The sequence below is a fragment of the Hypanus sabinus genome, chromosome 9 (genome assembly GCF_030144855.1).
Source record: "Hypanus sabinus isolate sHypSab1 chromosome 9, sHypSab1.hap1, whole genome shotgun sequence".
NCBI classification, from domain to species: Eukaryota; Metazoa; Chordata; class Chondrichthyes; order Myliobatiformes; family Dasyatidae; genus Hypanus; species Hypanus sabinus.
In genome coordinates, this window is record NC_082714.1 from 38,265,503 (window position 1) to 38,291,904 (window position 26,402).

Sequence of the window (26,402 nt, forward strand, 5' to 3'; positions counted from 1 at the left end):
ATCTTGTAATCTTTTTCTCTTTTGCACTTGACTTTTCTTTACTCCACTCTTACTTTTCTCTTTTATCTTTTGCTTGTACTTTATCTTTATCCATACTTTACTTTTTTACTTTATCCATACTTCTCCAATCTGTTTGAACCCCTCCCCCCACTATTTAGTTTAAAGCCCTATCCATGGCCCTAGTTATGCCATTTGCATGGATCCAGGTCTCATCACAGTTCAGGTGGAGCCCATCCCATTGGAACAGCTCCTTCCTTCCCCAATAGTGCTGTCAATTTCCAATGAATTCAAACCCACTTCTCCCACATCAAACCTTGAATCACGCACTTAACTCTCTAGGCTTGTCCCTATGCCAATTTGCACATGGCTCAGGTAGTAATCCAGAGATTACCACCTTTTTGGTCCTGCTTTTTAGTTTAGTCCCTAACTGCTCTAATTCACTCAGCAGAACCTCTTTCCTCATTCTACCTATGTTGTTGGTACCCACATGGACCACAACAGCTGGATCTTTCCCCTCCCACTGCAAATTCCTCTGCAGATCACCAGGCAGGCAGCACAGCCTTCGGGACACTCTATCCTCATGACAGAGGACTCTAGTCTATTCCCCTGACTATACTATCTCCAATAACCACTACATTTCTCTCCATCCTCTTGAATGGCTCCCTGAACTATCGTGCCACAGTTAGGTTGCTCATCTTTCCAACAGCCCCCACTCTCATCCACGTAGGGCAAAAATCTCAGACCTGTTGGACAAACTCAAGTCAAGTCAAGTCACTTTTATTGTCATTTCGACCATAAGTGCTGGTACAGTGCATAGTAAAAATGAGACAATGTTTTTCAGGACTGTGGTGTTACATGACACAGTACAAAAACTAGACTGAACTATGTTTTAAAAAAAAAGCAACACAGAGAAAGCTACGCTAGACTACAGACCTACGCAGGACTGCATAAAGTGCACAAAAACAGTGCAGGCATTACAATAAATAATAAACAGGACAATAGGGCAAGGTGTCAGTCTAGGCTTCGGGTATTGAGGAGTCTGATAGCTTGGGGGAAGAAACTGTTACATAGTCTGGTTGTGAGAGCCCGAATGCCTTGGAGCCTTTTCCCAGACAGCAGGAGGGAGGAGAGATTGTATGATGGGTGCGTGGGGTCCTTCATAATGCTGTTTGCTTTGCAGATGCATCGTGTAGTGTAAATGCCCGTGATGGCGGGAAGAGAGACCCCGATGATCTTCTCAGTTGACCCCACTATCTGCTGCAGGGTCTTGTCATTCGAGATGTGCAATTTCCGAACCAGGCAGCAATGCAGCTGCTTAGGATGCTCTCAATGCAACCCCTGTAGAATGTGATGAGGATGGGGGGTGGGAGATGGACTTTCCTCAGCCTTAGCAAAAAGTAGAGACGTTGCTGGGCTTTCTTTGCTTTGGAGGCGGTGTTGAGGCACCAGGTGAGATTCTCCATCAGGTGAACACCCAAGAAATTTGGTGCTTTTTATGATCTCTACCGAGGAGCCATTGATGTTCAGTGGGGAGTGGTTGGTCCGTGCCCTCCTGAAGTCCACAATCATCTCTTTTGTTCTGTTCACATTAAGAGACAGGTTGTTGGCTCTGCACCAGTCCATTAGTCGCTGCATCTCCTCTCTGTAAGCTGACTCGTCGTTCTTGCTGATGAGACCCACCACGATCGTGTCATCGGCGAACTTGATGATGTGGTTCGAGCTGTGTGTTGCAGCACAGTTGTGGGTCAGCAGAGTGAAAAGCAGTGGACTGAGCATGCAACCCTGGGGAGTCCCCGTGCTCAGTGTAATGGTGTTGGAGATGCTGCTCCCAATCCGGACTGACTGAGGTCTCCCAGTCAGGAAGTCTAGGATCCTGTTGCAGAGGGAGGTGTTCAGGCCCAGTAGGCTCAGCTTTCCAGTCAGTTTCTGAGGGATGATTGTGTTGAATGCTGAACTGAAGTCTTATGAACAGCATCCGAACATGTGTGTCCTTTTTGTCCAGGTGGGTTAGGGTCAGGTGGAGAGTGGTGGCAATGGCGTCATCTGTTGAGCAGTTGGGACGGTACGCAAACTGCAGGGAGTCCAGTGAGGGGGGCAGCAGGGTCTTGATATGCTTCATGACGAGTCTGTCGAAACACTTCATGATGATGGATGTAAGTGCAACGGGACAGTAGTCATTTAGGTAGGACACTGAAGACTTCTTCAGCACAGGGACGATGGTGGCGGCCTTGAAGCACGTTGGAATGGTGGCGCTGCTCAGGGAGATGTTGAAGATGTCAGTGAGAACATCTGCTAGTTGGTCTGCACATCCTCTGAGCACTCTACCAGTGATGTTGTCTGGTCCAGCAGCCTTCCATGGGTTGACCCTGCACAGGGTTCTTCTCACATCAGCCACAGTGAGACACAGCACCTGGTCATTTGTAGGAGGGGTGGACTTCCTCGCTGCCACATCATTTTCCGCCTCAAACCGGGTGTGCTGTCTTTACGACAGTTATTTCGTTTATAATATTTTCGCTTAGTAATTCATTTGTTAGTATTTTCTAGTTAGAATTAGAAGTGTTTAAAGTATATTCATTGCATGTAAAATATATCGGCATGCGATGACGTCACACCCGGTTTCGCCGCGTCTTGTGGGAAAGTACCGGTTTGAAATTAACGCGCGGGTGGGGGCTCACCACGAGGCACACCTGAGCAGAAGTTGTTTTGCAAGCATTAGAAATCACAGTGAGAGCAACGCTGTAAGTTAATAGATAATCGATATATTGAACTAAGATGTTAACGCCGATCCTGTTAAAAGTAACGACGGTCGATAGTGTTTATGTTTTCGTTAGTTAAAGAGTTGCGGATAGTTTGCATTGAAGTGTATTTAAAGTAGTCAATGGCGCAGGTAAACTCTCCCTGTATACTGCACCTTAGTGTAATGTAGTTATAGTCACCTTTACAAGTATTTGCAATTGAAATGTGATATTAAGGAAGGAACAAATACTGTATCAATCTTGTATTGTTTTATCAACAGTTTTCACCATATGTTAATGTGAAGAGTGAACAGTAAATGGGTAATCTTACTGCAAACTGGTTTCATTGACTGTGGTTTATCTCGATGTTTAATTCGGCGTTCCGTTACACCCAAAGAACGTTACACCGGGCGTAGAAGTTATTCAGCACATCTAGGAGGGAGGCATCACCTGCACAAGTCAGGTGGTGTTGTCTTGGATTCCCTTCCACATGCGCTGCGTGTCACTGCTGTCCTGGAAGTGGCTGTGGATTAGCTGGGTGTGTGCACGCTTTGCCCCTCTGATGGCTCGGGACAGTTTGGCTCTTGCTGGTGTTAGAGCTGCCTTGTCGCCTGCTCTGAAGGCGGAGTCGCGGGGCCACAGCAGCGCATGCACCTCTGCGGTCATCGATGGCTTCTGGTTAGCGGGTATAGTGATGGTCTTGGACAGAGTAACATCATCAATGCACTTGCTGATGTAGCTAGTCACTGATGCTGTGTACTCCTCTAAGTTGGTAGAGTTGCCATCAGTTGCAGCCTCCCTGAACATGTGCCTATCAGTGTGCTCAAAGCAGTCTTGAAGAGCAGAGATGGCTCCTGCTGGCCAGGTTTTCACCTGCATCTGAGCTGGTCTGGAGTGCCTGACAAGCGGTCTGTATGCTGGGATTAGCATAACAGAGATGTGGTCTGAGTAACCGAGGTGGGGGCGGGACTCTGCCTGGTACGTGTCGGGGATGTTTGTGTAAACCAGGTCCAACACATTCTTCCCCCCTCGTTGCAAAGTCCATATACTGATGGAATTTGGGGAGCACTGACTTAAGGTTCGCGTGGTTAAAATCACCGGTGACAATAAACAGACCATCAGGGTGTGCGTTCTGCAGTTCGCTAATAGCCCCGTACGATTCACAGAGCGCCTCCTTAGTATTAGCGCTTGGGGGAAATGTAGACACCGAATATAAGGACAAAGGTGAATTCCCGTGGCAAATAAAATGGTCTGCATCTAACAGTCACAAACTCCTCTAGTGATGAGCAGTGTCTGGAAACCAGCACAGATTTCTTGCACTATTCCATGTTGATGTAAATACACACACCACCACCGTGAGTCTTACCGGAGAGAGCTGCATCCCTGCCTGCTCGAAACAAGGCTAACACGTCTAGCTGGATGGCAGCGTCCGAAATCCCATTAGTGAGCCATGTCTCTGTGAAGATGTATGCGGAGCAAACTCTGTACTTCCACCGAGCATTACGTTGGAGTCGGATGTAGTTCATTTTATTGCCCGGGGAGCAGACATTGGAGAGCAGAATGGACGGGAGAGCTGGCTGGCTAGGGTTTGCTTTTAGCCTGGCACGGACTCCTGCCTGTTTGCCTCGCTTCTGCTTCCTCGCACATCGCTTTTGATGTCTCCATCTCCGGCTACCAGCATCAGGCGAGTCCGAGGAATGTAGGCCTGTTCCCCTCAGCAAGCCGACGTCGCATAATTCAACTAGCAGATCTTTGTGAAGGTTTGTTTTTGGGTCATCTCTGTATTGTAGTAGTATCTGGCGATGGTAGATAGCCGCTCTGTTATCCATGTGCCCTAATCGACAATTGTGTATCAAACTTAAAATAGAAAATTAAAGTAACACCAGGTCTGAAAGGCCGCTGCTGCCATGCCGTGCTGCCTCATGGAACTCCAGGGCAAAGGCTCTTCCAGCAGTCTCTTGGATCCCACTACCCACCTCACTCACAGTCACACTCTCTTGTCCCTAACCACAGACTGATTTTCAGGCAGCTAATATAAAGGGAGTGTGACTACCTCCTGAAACAGAGAATCCAGGTAACTCTCCCCCTCCCTGATGTGCTGCAGTGTTTGAAGCTGAAATTCCTCGAGCAGTCAACACTTGGCTGCAGATGTGGTCACCAGGAACCACAATGGCCAATGCCTCAAGTTCCCATTCCTACACTGGTCCACTCACACAATAGCTACTCTACTTGGCCTTGCTATACAGTTGGCCCTCCTTACCCGCGGATTCTGCATCTATGGATTCCACCAACCGCGGATCGGGAAAACCTGGAAGTTCTCTCTCCAGCACTCGTTGTTTGAGCATGTACAGACTTTTTCTTCTTGTCATTATTCCCTAAACAATACAGTATAACAGCTATTTACACAGTATTTACATTGTATTAGGTATTACAAGTTATCTAGAAATGACTTGAAGGTACAGGCAATCCTCAAGTTATGAATGAGTTCCATTCCTGAGTCCGTCTTTAAGTCGGATTTGAAGTCGGAACAGGTACATCCGGTATTATTTAAAGTCAGTTAGTCAGACATTTTTCTTGGTATATAGTACATATTTTACCTTTCTATGCATATAAATCACTTAAGAAACATGCGTATTTCAATAATTAAACCACTGCGTTGCTTAGTAATGTAGCTTTCATTGGGGCAGGGCCTTTCACATGCTCCATTAAAATTGTTCCATTCATTGACCGACTGTAGCCTAACGCTTTTCCAATGACCGATGGCATTTCACCTCTTTCCGATCGCTTTATCACTTCCACCTTATTTTCAATCGTGATCGTGATTATTTTCGTGAACAGAAACACTGCGGATTCAGAGCTGCGCCGCCAGGTCCTAATGTCCACCGCACTAAGACATGTTAAATAAAGTCCGGGGTTCCGCTGAGTCCTGAAGACCACCTCACTGAGTCAGGTTAAATAAGGGACTTGCGCATCCGCGTATTTTGTATCCGTGGGGGGGGGGGGGGGGTGGTGGTCTCGGAACCAATCCCCCGTGGATGAGGAGGGCTGACTGTACTTTTATTTGCTCCTGCTAATGAATTGTGAATTGATTGGTCCGTTGCTAATGTGCTGAGCCCCATGAAGCACTCTTTTTTTTTAAAAACTCTTCTCCCAGACCTGTAGGTGGAAATGGAAGAGATGACTAGTTTCATGAAAGGAATATTCACTACTGAAAGGAGGAAGAGGCTATTGGGAGAAAACCCATTGGAGGAGGTTGAAAATGGAGTAAGATCTATTGAATTTGAGACTAGTGGAGTAGAAGATGAGGACAAGAAAAAAGTTAGAACAAGCTGTAAATGCAGGAAATTTAAAATCAAAAAATGCTTTAAGTAGAAATACTGTCTTCTTCCAATACAAGTGGGTTGACCTGAATATTTCCAGCATTTATTTTTAAGACAAGAAGAGCCCTATCCATGTTATGGTTCAGAAGAGGGGTGGCATTGGTGGAAGTGTAGGTATCTTGTCAACTGCGATTAGCGAGAACACCCCCTTAACAGGAAAAAGGAAGTCCTTTCATCAGGGCAGAAAAAGTGGAGATGCAGAAATTGTTGAAAATGGAAGGGAGTCCTTACAGAAAACAGAGTGGATATAGAGATAGTCGTGGGTGCTGATGGGTTTATAATGGATTTAGTACCAAAGCTATCCTCTTGAGTAGGAAATAGCAATGTAGGAAACGTTATGCAAAAACTGGACATGGACCACGTGAAAGTGAGAACAAAATGAAAATTGGCAATAATGTTTCAGCATGTGGGAAGCAACACATAATTTGCAGAATGACCAGACTGGTTCAAGCTGACAGGAAAGTGACATTAACTCAAATAACCACATGTTACAGCAGTGGTTTGTAGAAGAGTATCTCTGAATGCACAACCCGTCGAACCTTGCAGTGGATGAGCTACAGCAGCCAAGGACCATGAACTCCATTCACTGACCACTTTATTAGGTATAGGAGGTACCTAATAAAGTGGCCACAGTGTAACTAAGCAAATCCTGATGAAGGGTCTCGGCCTGAAACGCTGACTATTTATTCATTACCATAGATGCTGCCTCAGCTGCTGAGTTCCTCCGGCATTTTGTGTGTGTCGCTCTGGATTCAAGCATCCACAGAACTTGGCGTGTTTAAAATGAATATTAATGACATTATTGTGCAACAATCCAAGCTCTGAAGTTTTATTCAGAAACCTTTGCTCAACCCTTCCTCCACCACTTTTTGATGATCATCCCTTCTTCTCCTCACAACTCCCTCCTCTTAACTTTGCTTTGCATCATAGTCATTCCATACGTTCGCTCCACCTTCCTCTGTTCTGCTTGTTTCCCACTTTTTCTGTTCTGATGAAGGGTCCTTAACTAGAAACGTGGTCTGTTTCCTTCTCCACAGATACTGCTTGACCTGTTGATTTCTTCGGGTATTTGTTTTGGGTTTCATGTGTCTGTGGTTTCTTATCTTCGGTTCAGAACAGCATGATTTTCTGTCATATTGAATGCAGCACAATCATTTAATTGTGTTAGTGTATTCAAACTCTGGAACCCACAGAATCATTTTGGTAGCCAAACTGTACCAGAATGAGGTTTATTTTTGACATAACAACATTGCAGGGTTGTCCCTTTATTTCTCCTCACTGATATTTATAACACTATTGGGGTGAATTTGAAAGCATTATTTCACAATTTTTTTTGTTAGAACAGCTGGTACTTTTTAGCAATTTTAGCAACTGCTCAAGTTGTTAATAATACTGATTTTCAACACGAGATTCTGCAGATGCTAGAAATCCAGAGCAACACACAAAATACTGGAGGTTCTCAGCAGGTGAGGCCGCATCTATGGTAATAATGAATAAATAGTCAGTGTTTCAGGCTGAGACTTTTAATCAGGATTTGCTCAGTTATATTCAGTGACTACTTTATCAGGTACCTCCTGTACCTAATTAAGTGGCCACTGCGTGCATGTTCATGGTAGTCTTCTGCTGTAACCTATCCACTTTAAGGTTTGATGTGTTGTGCATTCAGAGGTGCTCTGCTGTACACCACTGTGTGGTTATTTGAACTACTGTCGCCTTCCTGTCAGCTTGAAATAAGCTGAACTAAATGGTATTGGTTTATGGCATAAAAAAAAGTTGGGAACCCATTTTCCTCTAACCACTTTCATTACCAAGGCATTTTTGCCCACAGATCTACCAACTTACTTTTTTTTTAAAACATCATTCTCTGTAAATTCAAGTGAAATGGTAAAATCACCCTATTTAGCTACAGCAATTGTTTCAAAGTCACTATAGATCACATTTCTTCTCCATTCTGATATTTGGTCTGATCAGCAACTGAACCTCTTGACCAGGTCCGCATGCTTTTATGCATTGAGTTACTCTATATGATTGGCTGATTAGATAATTGTATTAATGAGCAGAGATTCCCAACCACTTTATACCATGGACCAGTAGTATTAAGCAAGGGGTCGTGGACTACAGGTTGGAAACACCTGTTCTAGAAAGATTTGAGAACACTCCTTGGGTCTTGTCCTCTGTCCACCTGTGAATCTTTTCCCGTGAAAAAGCTTGGCATGGACGTTTCAGGAATCTGATACCATGACAGGCATTGTAAATGATGTCACTTGTCTTGCTGAGCCAGCTAAGTATTCAGTGCTGGGGATATTAGCCTGGTAAAAATGCTGTTGTTAAAATGTTTATTCTTTTTGTGGATCCGCAGAATTTTGCAGACATAGCCTCAGTAGAAATAGTTGAATAAAATGGATCTGGATGAACTTAACAGAAGGTTTGTGGTGATCTTAATTGGATTTTCTTTTAGCAACTATAACTTGGTTGATATATCTTCTTTACAGTCTTGAAAGTATTTTGTTTCTCTTACTCCTTTCTGTGCATCTTGTCTTCTATGGAGGCATGTATATTCCATATAACTTCCTGATTTCTTCTAGAACAGGGGTTCCCAACTGGAGTTCATGGACACCTTGCTTAGTGGTATTGGTTTATGGCATAAAAATGGTTGGAAACCCATTTATGGTTCATTTTGCAGTGCTTCATATGATATGTATTTACTGAAAAATCCGGTGTATAATTATGCCATCCATGCCTCATATTAGTTTAGGGAAAAAAATTCCTGAAAAGCCTCGAGTAATTTTTTTTCATGAGTACTTCTGTTAACATGAATTCTCCTCTCTTTGCAAGTAACATAAAATATTAGAAGACTTGTGCCCTTTCTGGTGATCTATGATGTCAGCAGCATTGATCTTTGCTATTGAATCAGAGAAGGAAGTTTCATACTTGAGATAATTCAGCCATACTTCAGCTGGATCTGCTGAAGTGTCTTGGCCTGAAACATCGACTGTAATTTTTTCCATAGATGCTGCCTGGCCTGTTGAGTTGTGTGTGTGTGTGTGGCTTGGATTTCCGGCTTCTGCAGATTTCCTCCTGTTTGTGAAAGAAACTTGCCCTTGTTTTCTATCTAGATCTTCATTCCCATTGAGATCAGTGAAGTTGTACATCCTGTATTGCACCGAGCTATAATGTCCATCAATGTTGCTCAGACTTGGTTGCTTTTAATGGATTCATAGAGATAGTTTTGAGGGCATTGTGGGAAGATAGTAGAAGTAGTAAACACATTGGCCCATGGCCACCTCTAATACTGTAATAAGGAGCAGCAGCACCTTTTATTCCATCTAGGTAGCCTCCAGCCTGATTGCATGAATCTCCATTCCTCGAAATTCCATTAAATGTCCCCTCCCCCATTTCCCATTCCTGTTTTCCCTCTCTCACCTTGTCTCCTTACATGCTCATCACCTCCCTCCGGTGCTGCTCCTTCCCTTTCTTCCATGGTCTTCTATCCTCTCCAATCAGATTCTCCCCCTGCTCCAACCCTTCATCTCTTTCACCAACTTCCCAGCTCTTTACTTCACCCCTCCCCTTCTCCAAGTTTCACCTATCGCCTACCATGTTGTACTACTTCCTCTGCTCCCCCACCTTATTCTGACTTCCTTCCTTCCAGTCCTGATGAATGGTTTGGCCCGATACATTGACTGTTTACTTTTTTCCATGGATGCTGCTTGGCTTGCTGAGTTCCTCCAGCATTGTGTGTGTGTTGCCAGAAAAGTTAGTCGACAGGTTAGGAACAGGGACAAGGGAGAGTTACAGGTCTGGGACAGTAAATGAAGAGACAGTCTGGGCAGGAGCCATGTTCAGATTCCTGGTTGGGCTTCTTTACAGTTGATTATGAATAACCCCAGATAATGGGTCGACAGGCACTGAGGAGATCAGCGATCCCTGGGTCAGAGGTCAGTACAAGTGGGAGTCACAAGGGTCAATGACTCCCCCAGGTTACTGGGGTCAGAGGTCTGTGCAAGTCCATAAGTTAAGGCCTGAAGTTTGGAAACTCCTGATCAGTGAGATCTGGGGTCAAGGCCTGAAGGTCATATCAGTTTTGGGCAAAGTTAACAGTCAAAATCCTGGACTTGCTTCCAGATCTACTTGAAATGAGAATAAGCTATTAACATGAAGAGGTTCAAAAAGTGAATTCTAGAACTTGGACGTTAGTGCCAGATCTGATGTGCTGAAGATGTATTGTATCTGAAGAGAAGCAGAGGGACTTGCAGTTTGATGTGCAGGAGATTAATGGTTGGGTGTAACAAGGCCATGAAGGAATTTGAAAGCAAGAATGTAAAGTTTAAAATAAAAAATACTTCTGAACTGAGAGCCAATGAAGGTTGATAACTCCAGAAAAGATGGATCAATGAAACTTAGCACCAGAGTTTTGTGAAATAGAAGTTGGGATGTTGACTCTCTTAACATTTAGAAAGTCTAATTGAACAAGAACTCAAAGTCTGAGTTTGCTTGATGTATCTCATTTGCATGAAAAGCCCCTCACTCACAATAATTCTAAGTTTGTAAATTTGTGCATAGAATACAGATACGATCTAACAATTAAAGAGGTGTTGATGGTCTTGTTTCTGTAACCAGAGCAGTGTTAATTTTTCAATGTTATTTTGTGGTTTGGTTTGTTTGTGAATATTAGTAAAGCCTGTCAATTCATTGTAACTGACATTTTCTGTTATTGCTGAGAACAGCTCACATTGAGTCCTATTTGCCGTTTGTGATGTCCCCAATGTACCTATGGACAAATTTCTGTGTGGATGTACTTCTAGAATGTAAATAGACTTTATATTACTCAGCCTAATACTAAGCTACAAAGTGCTTGGAATCCAAAGCAACATGTCCATGAAGCTCTCTCCCCCTATATTTTTCTTATATGATATCACAATGTTTTTTGTTATTGTAGGTTTTTTTAAAATGACTATTAAAGACTTAGGGGGTTGGCAGACTGAGAAAGGGAGTTGCTGAAGAAGAAACATGGCTTCAGCTGGCATCTGGCGCTTTGTAGTGGGTTAATTGCTTGATTGCAACCTTGTGGAGGTCAAACCACAAGAGGATGTAAGCAACTGCATATGAACACGGAAGCTCATTTATGTCGTAGCTTCAGATTTTTATTGTGTACTCCCTAGAGCTAAGGCTAGCTACCAGTATCAACAATGTGTAAATTTTATCCTAAAGTGTATATTTGAAGGGACACAATAATCCCTTGCAGGAAATAATTTTCTCTCAATTTTCTTGTGATTAATCTGAAATCCTTGTCGGAATAATTGTAATTCAGTTTCTTTCATCTGAAATTTTAAATTGGCTTATCCTTAAACATTAAGGTTGTACCAAAATTACACAATGTATGTCAAAAAAGATTAGGTAAGACACCGGTTCTAATTCTCTAATGTAAATCTTAGCCTTCGTGTCACATATTCATGGGCTGTAAGTCCTCAAAGCTTTAATTTCTAGAGTCTGCAAGATTGAGCTTTTCAAATAAAACCTTTATCTTCTTTGGAATTTCTGTGGAATTAATTAAATAGCTAAATTGGTTTATTTTTGTCAAATGTACAGTGAAAAACTTTATTTTTCATGCCATTCCTATTGATCATTTAATCAAATCAGGACATCGAGGTATTACAAGGGGAAAACAATAACACCGTTCAAAGGTAGAAGGTGCTTGTACTTAAATACCTAGAAACAAAATCATGTACCATCTTTTGCTGCAGCCTTGATTCCTCTAAGCACTTTGCAATCAGTGAAGGACATTTAATGTGTGGTCCCTATTGCTCATAGAAATAGAATGGCCATTTGTGTACAGCAGACTCCCACAAAGAATGTGATAATAACTGTTTCATATGCAAATCAAAAGATAAGCATGGCCGAGACATAGGGGAATCCCCTTGCTCTTCAAAAGAATTTATTTTCACTACATCCAGAAAAGAAATGTTTGTGGCTTTAGTTTTTCTTCTGCAGGATTGCACCTTCAGTGTTGCAGTATGCAGGCTGGCACTGATATATTATTGAGATCTTTTGACCATTGAGGTTAGTTTGTTACAACCTTGTTAGAAAGTTCAATAACTTGTGCAGATTTCATAAAGGGAGCCAGCTAGCTTGCATGTGGTTTCTGACATTAGTGATGGGTCTATTTACTTGTGGATAGCTAATGTCTTCTGAATGAACAGGGCTGCATATAAAATAAATCAATATTAGACTATGTTCTCCAAATGGAATTCTTGTTAAAGCCGTGGAAAGTGAAGTTGAGGTAGAAATGGTCTTGTGATAGAAGGAAACAATAAAGCTTGTATCCAGTGACCATTTTATTAGGAACACCTGTATATACCCCTCTAATGCAAGTATCTAATTAGTTAATCAAATGGCAGGAACTCAATGTATGCAGACATGGTCAAGAAGTTCAGTTGACCAAACATCAAAATGGCGGGGGGGGGGGGGTGGAATGTGATCTATGTGACTTGACTGTGGAATGATTGATGGTTTGAGTATCTCAGAAACTGCTGATCTCCTGGGATTTTCACACAGAGCAGTCTCTGGAGTATACAGAGAGTGGTGTGAGAAGCAAAGGTGAAAAAGAAGCAAAGTGAGCGCCAATTCTGTGAGCAAAATGTCTTGTTAATGAGAGAGGTCAGAGGAGAATGGCCAACAAGAAGGTGACTGTAACTGATCAGGTATTATAACAGTGGTGTGCAGAAAAGTATCTCTGAATGTACAACACATTGAATCTTGAAGTGGATGTGCTACAGCAACAGAGACCACTAATGTACCACTGAGAATACATTGCAGTTATGTATGAGGCCAAGGTTAAGAATAATTTAGTTTGAGTTGGTAGTGAGGGATGTTGCTTAAGAAGTTAAAGAGATGATGGTTTGATCTTCTCCATATTTAGTTGACAAAATAATTATTTAGTACAGAATATCAGGTAATTTGCAGAGAGACAAAATGTGGATGAGAAATTAGGACAGGGATTCCCAACCCTTTTTTATGCCATGGACAAATACCATTAAGCAAGGGGTACATGGATGCCAGTCTGGCAACCCTAAAATTGAAAGAATGGATTATTGAGGAACACCAAAGTTAATGATGTGGATGCAGAGGAAGAAAGTTGTTATTGGTGATTCTAGGCCACTAGTTGGTGGATGAAGTAGCCAGATAATTTGTGGTTTCTAAATGACAAAAAACTGAATCTGAATCTGATATTTGCAGTCCTGTCCAGTTTGATACTGGTGATTAGTGGCGAGGAATTGGAGGATAGTGTGTCAGCGACTGCAGATAAATTAAAAAATGAAGAGATAAGTTACCATTTTCACAAGCATGTTCTATAAGTACTTACTGTAGCATGGAAAATTCGAGTAAGTAAACCAATGATTTCAAATGAGTATGAATTGAGAGGCTATTGTGCATTGAAGGATGTGCAGCGAAGGCTGTTGAGGAGGAGCTGTGACCTGTTTCTCTGCTGTATGTTTCAATGGTTAAGTTATTGAAGGCTGTTTACTTTGGAGAAAAATAAAAATCAAAAATCTGATAAAAGATTATAATAGAAGTGGGTGTATATGCCAGTCTTAATATCATTCTCAGCTTGCACAGAGAAAGGAGTGGTAAACAATAATGGATTTGAACAAATTTTCTTTGAGCTGACATTTTGCTTATTATAGATTATATAGAAAGGCGAGCTACAAATGGGTACATAAAATTCCTTTGAATCAGTAAGGTTTATATGTTGAGTTCACCAACAGATATGCTGGGAAGGATGCCCTGGTTACATTCAGCTGAGCAGGAAAATTTATGGTTACTCTTTAAAGACCCAAACATAAAACACATCCATATATGGCAAAGGGAGGAGATGAGCATGCAGAGTAAACTCCGGTTGCACAATGTTTTGATTTTGTCAGCTATGCTTTGACCCTGTGAATGTTTGCTGAGCAGATAGTGGTGTTTTCACACAGCAGCTTAGAAACCAGTAACTTGGTAACATTCTATGTTTGTCATATTGAAACAGGTTGTAAATTGATGTGAAGTCAATGATAATCATCACCTCATGTTTATTTTCCATTAAGAATGAGGCACCGCCAGAATTATATGTCTATTCATGTGTCAAAATTACAGAAACCAAGCTGATGTTGTACTCCAATGTTCAGGTTTAATCTGAGAACCTTAGATATAGTATGGAGCAGAAATAGTCTGCAGTAAAATAGAACTGTGTAGAATTTGCTATTTGGCCCAGCTTGTATGTTAGTTATTATACATCACAAAAGCTTTATCTTGCTCTGCTTTTCAGTGTATGTACACTATTCCTTATTCCATTATCTAAAGTGTCCAGATTTCCCTTAAAAATATCCTCAATATGGTTTTCCATGTTCTCAGTAATATGTATAAAAGTTTTTCGTTTTGTTTGCAGAGAAAAGAGCTCGTTTGTTTGGACTTTTCTATTAGCTTTTGTTCATTCCTGAGAATGTTAGTTGCACCATCCTTGAGAAGGCACTGACCATTGAAACAGCTACACTCATTTGTGTAAGAAGTTGATGAATGAAGAATGGTGCTTCCTAATTCCAGTATTATGTTTGGAAAATAGTTTTGACCTTTTTCGAAGCCTCTGCCCTTTCTGACTGTTAAATGTAGTTACCAGGTTACTCTTCACATTCCATGCATTTATTGGCATGTCTGATCATCATTGTCTTTTCCACTGCTGCATACAATAACAATAGTAATGGGAATTGCAAGCACAAGACATAAAATGCAGTGCATCTCATGGAAAAGTGGATTCACTAGACACCACTAGGAGAGGGCTCTGGAGGAATGAAGTATTAAGCTTTCCAAAGCTTGTAGAATGGCCAACTTGGTGGATTTGTGGACTTAAAAGTAACCTGTCGAACATGAGTATCTAATGGCTTTTTACTAAGTTAAAGTTTCAAGGCTTTTCACAACAGTATTTTCTTACAAAAAGGCATAAATTCTGTTATTAGGTCCAAAGTGTGACCAAAGAGATGTCTGAGGAGAGATGGGCAGAGTGGCTTCTTGGGTAGGTTTCAAAGCTTGGGGCCTATTCACCTGAGATTATAGTGATTGTGGAATGCAGATGTTTTGGAGGGGTGTACAACTTTAGGCAGTTAATGGTGGTGGAAAGGAAGGTATTGTAGGAGAAGTCATGAAGGGATTTGGAAACAAGATTCAATAATAAGTAATTAGTATAATAAGTAATAATAAGTAATAATAAAGGAAGCTAAATATTATCTGCTTTTATAAACAAGAATTTTTTTCCCCTGGCTCTGACCCTGCAGTCTGTATAATGGTACAAGTGTAATTTTAATGTTTGCATTTTTATGGTTGTTATTTTAAGATGGAAGCAAGTAGTTTCTTTGACTTGTAATTTATTGTGTAACTGAAGAATAAAGTGCCCTTAGAACATATTTTGTCAGCTACTTCAGAACATGCTGGAGCAATGCTAGTTTTAAAACTTGAAACCAACTTTAAATTTAAAAAAGGCCTTGAGTCACTTTACAGACATTTAATGTTGGGCATAATGACCATATGTGTTAATGCAGTATCTATTGTGATTACATGTTGATGTTGCCTTCCTTTGCGCTGGAGTTATTTAAATATTAACATCAAAGTTGAAATTGCTGGCACAGGCAGATTAGCTTCAGTTTGCTAAGCTGTTTTGCTTTTGCTTGCTTTTTCTTGCTTTTTCTTCACAGCTTTACAGCTGTGTTGAGGGCGCCATCTGTTGTCAACTTTGCATTTTGTGAATCAGCACAAATAAACTATTTATTTCTTGGCATTACATTTGTTTTGGTTTGTGAGGGCACAGCCATGTTGTGAGAAGGAAAGAAGAGGAATATCATAACTAATGGAAATGATCTTTTGTATTAATGCATCTTTGATAAATCCTGGACCCAATGTGCTTCATTGATGAAAACCACACCTTAGCCACACAAAGCAACCGAAGTTATCCACAGCAGAATCTCAGAAGAAGTAGACAGCAAGTGTTGGGTGAAAGATGAAGAATTGAAATAATTGAAAATAACACCTGACAAAGGGTGTCGGCCCGAAATGTCGACAGCGCTTCTCCCTATAGATGCTGCCTGTTCTGCTGTGTTCCACCAGCATTTTGTGTGTGTTGTTTGAATTTCCAGCATCTGCAGATTTCCTCATGTTTGCTCTGTAATTTAAAGGTCTGGAACAATAATGTTATGCTACTAATAGTTTGTATTTGATATTTGTATTAATATTTATATTAATATTTGTATTTGCTCATTGATTTATTCCAACCACATTCTTTAGGAGTAACTTTCTGTGTTGGCATTGGTTTAACAGTATCATACTCAGTATCATCACTTTACCGCTTGTTTGATCACTGGAAATGAATATGTTGTCAAATATCAGTCAAGCGAAAGTTGTACATTGGGCTTTTGGTGTGTATATACCATAAATTCAACGTATAACTTTCCTCATCTTCATATTTCCTGCCTCTGTGTTTTGATAATGCTTTCAATGAGTGCATCTTCCAAATCTTCATTTTCAATGTAATATTCAGGATGATTGTTGATACCTTCGAATTCTTTGTAGTGCTTACCTTGTTAAAGTAGTTGAAAATAGTTTCATTTTTCACTCGCGGCCATTTCTGGCATCTGTCAGTGACAATAATCGCTGCTTTTTGAACACAAACACATGGAACTGAAGCTGTTTTAAAAACTCTTCGCTTGAAGCATGGTGTAGTATGATGGCCACAGAAGTATGCATGACTGACCCCAATTAAGCGGCATAGTGTCTCAAATAAATAAAGGGAATCCTAATTATTTTCTTAGTTTTTGTTCTTTAAGAATTGTCCCAAATATGCAGCTTCCCCAATTAGCTGATGGCCCATTTAACCCAGAAACCACTGTATATAGTGCGTGTGTATGTGTGTGTTTTATCGGACTAGCTTAACTAAGTACCTTAAAACCATTATCAGATCACCAATCTGCTGCGTTTGCTCCAGATAAAACAAACCTAACTGTTCTAGTCTCTCCCTTAAGCAAAGTCCTCCAACCCAGTCAATAGCCTGGTGAATCTCATCTGTAAAGGCCTGAACAGACTAGATATTGCAAAATTATTTCCCATGGTACAGGAGTCTAGGACATGAGGGCATGACTTCGGGATTGAAGGATTTAGAACAGAGATGCGGAGAAATTACTTTGGTCAGAGGGTGGTAAATCTGTGGAATTTGTTGCCATGAGCAGCTGTGGAGGCCGTCAGTGGGTGCATGTAAGGCAAAGTTAGATAGATTGTTGATAGCCAGAGCATCAAAGGGTATGGGGAGAAAGCAGGGGAGTGGGGATCACTGGAAGAATTGGATCAGCTCATGATGGTATGGCAGAGCAAACTCAATGGGCCGAATAGCCTACTTCTGCTTCTATATCTTATGATCTTACTCTTGACAACCTAACCAAAGCCTTCCTATAGTGTAGTAACCAGAACTTTGCACAATACTGTGGTCTAACCAGTGCTTTGTAAGGTTGCAAGAGAACATATCCAACTTTAAAATTTAGTGCCCCAACATATGAAGGAAGCATGCTGTATAGCACCTTCACTACCTATGACACGTGTGTCAACTTTCAGAGAAAAATGGACTTGGACATCAAGATCCCTCTTATTAATATTACTTAGTGCCCTTCGTTTTACTGTATGTGTCTTAACCCTCTTTAAAATATGTCATCTTGTACTTGGATAAAATTCCATCTGCCAGTGTTCTTCAGATGATAACATATAACTGGATTTAGGATTGTGTCACAAATGGTGGGAAATGTGCGACAAAAATGGAGTATGGAGAAAATGCAGGTATTGTTGCCATTTTGAGGGAAACGACGAACAGCAACACAGAAAATTGGCTGTGGTCATGTCAGTAATTTTGAAAATGATCCAATAACTTAGAGTGTATTTAATATGTGTTTGACAAGCGAGACAGCATGAAAACTTGTAAATGGGTTACATTCTCCATCATGCTTGCTTAAACCATAATTTCAAAACGTAAGAGGCATTTCAATCCACTGTGATCATGTCAAATAGCAGGGAATTTTCTTAGTTTCATTAGATGCATATTCAGACTTCTGAAATCTATTTTAGTACTTCACAATTATTACACATCCAAAGATTTCATTAATAGTGAATATGAAGATTATTCAGATGTGACAACAGCCTCCAATGTTTAAATAGTACGTTTTGTCTAAAATTTAGGGTGACTGGATCTTTCTGTGCTTAATGATGTTAGGGTGCATATTTCTGATTGCACATGTCTGTCACCAGCAGTGAAAACAATTTTGGGATAAAGGCTGCAGTATGTAGGGTGAGGTTCTGCTCTTGTAGGAGTGAGTTCTGGAAAGACTACACTGGCAGAGAGCTCCTGTCCAGTTGGTTCTGGTTAAATGGGGTCCCATCAGGATAAGTACATTTTGGCCCAATTAAATGGCTGTCTCAATTAGCTGAAGTTTCTTGGAAATAGTTAAAAATGTATTTAAAAAAGACAAACTGCCTTTTAACAGAGTAGCAAATCATGTATTTAAATAAAATACAGAACAAAATTAGAACACCTATGTAACTACAGTACTATAAAACTGTTAGTTCCTAATAAATATTAACAGAGGAATTCATCCAGTATAGTGGGGTGGTGAGGCTGTAATGGTAAAGAATGGCATCAAATCAGTAGAAAGATGTGACTTAGGATCAGAAGATGTTGAATCCTTGTAGGTTGAGTTAAGAAAATACAAGTGTAAAAGGACATTGATGGCAGTTTTATACAGGCCTCCCAACAGTGGCTGGGAGGTGGACCACAGGTTACAACAGGAAAAAGAAAAGGTGAGTCAAAAGGGCAATGTTGTGGTCGTCATGGGAGATTTTAACATGCAGGTCGATTGGGGAAAGTCAGGTTGGTAATGGATCTCAAGAGATTGAGTTTATTGAATGCCTAAGAGATGGTTTTTTAAGAAGAGTTTGTCATTGAGCCTACCAGGGGAACAGCTATACTGGATTGAGTGTTATGTAATGTACCGAAGGCGATTAGGGAGCTTAAGGTAAAAAACCCTTGGGGACCAGTGATCACAATATGATTGCATTCAACTTGAAATTTGATAGGAGAAAGTAAAGTCTGATGTAGCAGTATTTCAGTGGAGTAAAGGAAATTACAATGGTATAACAGGAGTTAGTCAAAGTAAGTTGGAAGGAGCTGCTGGTAGGGATGTCAGCAGAGGAACAATAGTGTGCGTTTCTGAGGAAAATAAGGATGGTGCAGGGCATGTGTATTCCAAAAATGAAGAAATACTCATGGTAAAATAGTACAACCATGGCTGACAAGGGAAGTCAAAGCTATCGTAACAACAAAGCAAAAATTAGTGGGGAGGTAGAAGATTGGAAAGTTTTTAAAAACCTACAAAAAGCAACTAAAAGGGAAAAGATAAAATATGAAAGCAAGCTAGCAAATAATATTAAAGTGGATAATAAAAGTTTTTTTCAAGTATGTTAAAAGTAAAAGAGAAATGAGAGTGGATATAGGACTGCTAGAAAATGAGGCAGGAGAAATAATAATGGGGGACAAGGAGATGGCTGCTGAACTGAATGAGTATTTTGCATCAGTCTTCACTGTGGAAGACACCAGCAGTATGCCTGATGTTGTAGTGTGTGAAGGAGGAGAAGTGGGTACAGTTACTTTTACAAGAGAGAAAGTCCTCAAAAAGCTGAAAAACCTAAAGGTACATAAATCCTTACACATCTGGAAAAGGAGGATGCTTATGTGAGAATGCTGTTCTTGGACTACAGCTCAGCATTCAACACCATAATTCCATCCAGGCTTGACAAGAAGCTCAGAGACCTCTGCCTTGACCCTGCTTTGTGCAGCTGGGTCCTGGACTTCCTGTCAGATCACTGGCAGGTGGTAAGATTAGGCTTCCTCACCTCCACCCCTCTGACTCTAAATACAGGAGTCCCTCAGGGTTGTGTACTAGGCCCCCTCCTTTGCTCCCTGTATACCCATGACTGTTGCCACTCACAGCTCTAATCTGCTAATTAAATTTGCTGATGACACTACATTATTGGCCTAATCTCAAACAATGACGAGGTGGTCTACAGGGAAGAAGTCACCTCCCTGACACAGTGGTGTCAAGAAAACAACCTCTTAATGTTGCAAAAACAAAAGAGCTGGTTGTAAATTACAGGTGGAATGGAAATGGTCTAACCCCTGTTGACATCAATGGATCTGGGATTGAGGGGGTAAATAGCATTAAGTTCCTCAGCATCCACATCACTGAGTACCTCATGTGCTCTGTACACACCAGCTGTTTGGTATGGGCCCTCAAAGCCCAAGAACTTTCTACAGGGGCACAATTGAGAGTATCCTGACTGGCTGCGTCATTGCCTGGTATGGGAACTGTACCTCCCTTAATAGCAGGATTCTCCAGAGGGTGGTGCGGACAGCCCAGCGCATCTGTAGTTGTGAACTTCCCATGATTCAGGACAGTTACAAAGACAGGTATGACAAAAGGGCCCTTAGGATCTTTGGAGACCCAAGTCACCCCAACCACAATCTATTCCAGCTACTATCATCCCATCCAGTACTGTAGCATAAAAGCCAGGACCAACAGAGTCCAGAACAGCTTCTTCCACCAGGCCATCAGACTGACTAACTCATGTTGATTTGAGTGTATTTCTATGTAATATTGACTGTTCCTTTATTATAAATTACTAGGATTGTACATTGCACATTTAGACAGAGACATAATGTAAAGGTTTTTCTACTCATGTACGTGAAGGATGTAAGAAATAGTCAATTCAATACAATTCAAAAGTCACCCAGATCAAATGAACTGCACCCTAGGATTCTGAAGAGGTAGCGTTAGAGATAGTGGTGACATTAGAAGTGATTTTTCAAAAATCATTGGACACTGCATAGTGCCAGAGGACTGGAAAATTGCAAACGTTACTGCACTCTTGAGAAAAGAGAAAAGCAGCGGAAAGGAAATTATTGAGCAGCTAGCATCACGCTCAGTGGTTGGGAAGATGTTGGAGTCAATTATTAAGAATGAGGTGATGGAGTACTTAGTGAAACAGGACAAGATAGGACAAAGTCAGCTTGGTTTTCTTCAGGGTAAGTCCTTAGTGTTGGACTTCTTTGAGGAGATTACAAGTAGGATGGATAAAGGGGATGCAGCGGATGTTGTATATTTGAACTTGCAGAAGGCCTTTGACAAAGTACCACACACAAGGCTGCTTACCAAGTTAAGAGCCCATGGTATTACAGGAAAGTTACTGGCATGGTTAGAGCATTGGCTGATTGGTAGCTGGCAGCGAATAAAAGAGATTGAGGAGGAGATAGAAAAAACGATCAGCCAAGATTGAATGGCAGAGCAGACTCGATGGGCCAGATTCTTGAAATCCAGGCAACACACAAAATGCTGAAGGAACTCAGTATGGAAAAGAGTACAGTCGATGTTTCAGGCTGAGAGCCTTCAGCAAGACTGGAGCAAAAAAAAGTTAAGTAGATTTAAAAGGTGGGGGGAGAGGAGAGAGAAACACAAGGTGAAAGAGACAGAAGGCTATGAGCCGATCGGCAGTCAAGGAGATAAGATGAGAGAGGGAAAAGAGGATGGGGAATGGTGAAAGGGGAGGGCATTACTGAAAGTTTGAGAAGTTGATGTTCATGCCATCAGGTTGGAATATAAAGTGTTGTTCCTTCAACCCAAGTGTGGCCTCATCATGATAGTGGAGGAGGCCATGGATGGACATTTTTAATGGGAGTGGGAAGTGGAATTAAAATAGGTGACCACTGGGAGATCTCTCTTCTTCTGGCAGACAGAGTAGGTGCTTGGTGAAGTGGTCTCCCAATCTATATCAGGTCTCATCAATATACAGGAGGCCAGACCGGGAGCACCAGATGCAGTAAATGACCCCAACAGACTCTCAGGTGAAGTGTCACCTCTCCTAGAAGGAATTTTTGTGTCCCTGAATGGTGGTGAACAAGGAGGTGTAGCACTTGTTCCACTTGCAAAGATAATTGCCAGGAGTAACGAATGGATAAGGGAGTTGCACCTGGGAGCGATCCCTGTGGAAAGCAGAAAGTGGGGGGAAGGGGAAGATGTGGTTTGTGGTGGGATCCCATTGGAGATGGTAGAAGTTCCAGCTTCTGAATTGTCTTACTGCTTATTTCTCACAAATGATAGACAGTAAACTGGTACTGCCTGTAAAAGGTTAACCCTTACACTCCCTTGGCTATTGAAGGTATCAGTAGATTTCCTTCAATTGCTTTGAGAATGTGGTTAACCAACTTCCCATGGTACACCCTCTTTAAATTGTTTATTGTTCCCATATCCATTGGCTACACCAAGGATGTTCCACAGTAGACCTTTAAATTGTTTATTGTTCCCATGTCTGTCGGCTGCACCAAGGATATTGCATTGGCAGCCAGAAATTCCAGCTGGATATTTCTCAAACATTCTAAATTAGATATGCTACACAATTGTTAACAAGCATTCATATTAGCATAGTACTTGACAGGTAAACTATCCATTCTTAGCTACTTAAAACATCGAGGCTTAATGTTTCTGCCAATAACCAATTTCTTTTTATCAATTGCTGACATGTTAGAATAACACAATACAGTTATGTGATCTATTACTTACTTTGAACTTGATAATGTGTGTTTGTAGCAAAGAAAACCATCCAGTGTGGCACGATGAAAAAGACCTGTTCATTGGCACAACGTTTTTGAAGCAACTCAAGGATTTTGTAGATTTATGTTTCTGCACATATTGCATCAGCACTACTTTTCTCACCATGTGCTTTCTTGAATTTAATGTGGCTCCTACATTTCCATTGAGACAACCAGCCAACTGTAGCTTTAAAAACTTCATAACTCAGCATCTTAGCTAACGCCGCTGACTTGCGTTTTAACATGGGTCCACTGACATGCATACCGTGTCCTGTTAAATTGGAAAACCATTGATTGAGGACCTCTTCAACATCTGCATCCTTGCCTTTATGCTTTCATTTTGGGGGTGTTCCCATTTTGTAAAGTCAAAATTAAAAACAAAGTTATTAAAAATCACTGCTTTTTGAATCGGTGCCCGTCAACCCAAATGGAAAACTTAATACAACTGACGCTAGTTGGAAACTGTTCGGCAACTGTCTCCTGTCCCAATTAAGGGGCATGGTGTCCCAAATTAATCTTGCTGTTTTCTCTATTAGTTTTTATTCTTGTGTTGTTCCAAATAGACAGCTGCCCCAACTAATTGATGGCCCAATTGACCAGAATCCACAATATTAGTGAAACATTTAGGAATGTAGGGACTAGCTTCCAAGCAATTGACAATTTTAAATTAATTGATGGTAGTTTAAGTACCAAACAGATCCGTTCTCAGCTTTGATATCTGATGTGGTTTATTGTGGTGAATTAGTGAATACATTAATATTTTCAGTTGGGTGCAAAGAATTTTGCAATGGAATCATTTCCATTATTTTTGCATTGCATTTCAGAAAGTATATTGCACTTCATTATTACTTGAAGTGACCGTTCCCCCCCCCCCCCCTCCCACTTTGTACTTAATGAAAGTCAACTGGTGCTATAGAACCTTTTGGATCTGAGGGTAATATTGTGCAGAAGGTTCTTTGGAAATGACAAATGAGGCATAAATCTTGTTATAGTCGTTTAATTAGATATTCATAACAAAAAGCTCTACTGCAAGTAAGGAAGACAAAAATGTTGTCTTCACACTGAAAACTGATTCAGTCTGGACAAATAAGAGTTTTCTTATAAGAACAGCCTTTGAGACAACAAAGACAGTCTTGATTTACACTGCTGTGACCTTTCAGGGTTACAGATAAATTTTAAAGATACAGAGCCAAGTGTACTACAAATGACTGAAAATAACAATTGATAACAATTTAGACCTGAATCCAACAAAGCACCAGAGCAAGAGAAGGATTTTTGTCTCCTGTTTCATTCAATAAAATCATGATTAATCTGCTACCTCAACTCTACCTGATTCCTTTAATATTCATAAAAACTGTTCAATGATGTAATGACAGAACTCTTAATGGCCAAGAGAGATATTTCATGCAATTGTTGCCTGATATTTAAGGGAGACTAGTATAAAACTGTTGGATGAGGCCGAAGACCTATTTTCTATGTGATTCTGTATGAGGAAATAGGTAGTTTTGTTTGAGGAAGAAAGCATTATTAAATAGTTATTTTGCAAAAAAAGTCTACTTGTATGTCACCCTGGGTTCTGTTCTACTTTAACTGTTAAAAATGTTTTTTTTTTCTAAAGTTGATCTTTTGCACTTACCTTAAATTTTATAAATGCAGCAGCTTTTGACCAGATTGGTTTTCTGAATTGCTTTCAGTGTTCCCAATTCCTGTCCTGTGAGCCCTCGCGGTGCTGGCTCCTCTGGATACCGTTTTGGTCGCAACATCACAAGAGACCTACAGCTAGCTGCAGCATTTGCTGAAAAGGCAGCGTCCGAGCAGCAGGCCGAAACATCTGGCGGAGATAGCCCTAAGGTTTGCAAACATTTTACATGTATGAATCTTGGACCTCTTCTCATATTCTTCCCTTTTCTCTCTTTCTTAAGACAGTGACTTATGCTTCTAGAGTTTCTGGTAGCTTTTGTAATAACTATTGCATTTTACCATATGTGGTTTTAGTTAATCTGTCACTGTTGCTTCTGAGAAAGGATCGAAACTGTAGGTGCTAAAAATCTATAATAATAATCAGCAAATGCTTGAAACTTTCAGTGTTGGGACCCTTTGTATAGAAAGAGAGAAGAAAAGATTAGTTTGTAGTCGGAGAGAAGTTGAGAGAGGGCAAGCTATTAACAAAAGAAGTATCTCTGATATGGTTAATGGTGTGGGTAGCAGCACTTCCTAGTCTGTGTAACATCAAGTAAATTTTATTGTCATTTAACTGCATACATGTATATAATGTATATAGAAATAAGACATAATTTCTTCAAACCAGGGTGTAAAATGCATAATACGCGATAACATAGAAGGTAAGGTTGAAATGTAGATGAATCACAAATTGATAAACTAAAGTGCATTAATATTAAATATGTAAGGTACGGAACAGATTAACCAGTGACACATCGAATACAATGCAGCCGGGAGTTCAGAAGCCTAATTGCCGGCAAGAAGAAAAGTTCCTCATCCTGACCATTCTTGTTTTTATGTATCATAGTCTCCTGCCTGATAATAAAATGCGAAAGAGGATGCAGGATGAATGGGTGGAGTCCTTAAGGACCTGTGTATACAGCGCTCCTGGCAAATATCCTCTATGGATGATAGAGAGACCCCTGTGATCCTCTCAGCTGCTTTCACAGTCCTTTGTAGGGACTTCAGGTCCGGTACTCGACTGCTCCTGTACCAGATGGAGATGCAACTTGTCAGGATGCTCTCGATGGTGCTCCTGTAAAACACAGTTAAGATGGAGGGGTGGGAGCCTTGCTTGCATTAATCTTAGGAAGTGGAGGCACTGCTGTACCTTCTTGTTCAGGGAGGTGAGGTGATCTTAAGGGATCAGGTGAGGTCATCCGTGATGTGAACTCCCAGGAACTTGGTCACTCTCTCTACAGAGGAGTCATGTATTTGCAGAGGGGGATGGTTTGTCTTCCAGAAATCCACAATTCTCCACTTTCAGGGTTAAGCTGTTCTTCTCATACCAATCCACCATCTGCTGCACTTCCTCTCTATACTCCATCGTCATCGTTCTTGATAAAGCCAATCACTGTTGTGCATTCCACAGATTTGATGACACAGTTTGATCTGGGTCCTGCAACACAATCATACATCAGCAGTGAACAGCAGCAGGCTGAGTACATAGCCTCGGGGAGCGCCAATGTTGTAACTGGTGGGGTTGTGGGAATTGCACAGCAGGGCACACTATACAAATTGAATAATAAAACTGAATGAAAATTGCTACTACATAAATAGTCATTTCTGTTACAGACAAGAAGAGCAAGTAACCTACAGTTTGAAAATCTGGAAGGAGGCTATGTGACCAGGTGCAAGTTGATGTGGTGTTTCTCAAACTTGCTTTGGGCCTTGTTGTAAAAGTGTTCTTTGACTGTTGAGTCTATTGTAGCCCAACATCAACAGAAACATCTTCTAGTAAGAGTTCTCACTAACAGTAATCTACAGTGGAAATTCCTTTTATTACATCCTCCTTATCCTTCCTTTCCAAGTTGGGGGTTTGGAAGTCATTCAAACCAGTGCTTCAGCTAAAATTCAGGAGTCAGC

At 41.0% G+C, this 26,402-nt stretch overlaps 1 protein-coding gene across 1 annotated transcript in view; it reads left to right on the top strand.

Moving 5' to 3' along the window:
• Positions 1–26,402, top strand: part of foxk1 (forkhead box K1) — a 157,339-nt gene that overhangs the window by 89,597 nt on the left and 41,340 nt on the right. The window contains exon 3 of the mRNA XM_059979486.1: positions 24,512–24,668. Within this exon, the coding sequence (XP_059835469.1) occupies positions 24,512–24,668 (157 nt within the window). The remainder of the gene's footprint in view (positions 1–24,511; positions 24,669–26,402) is intronic.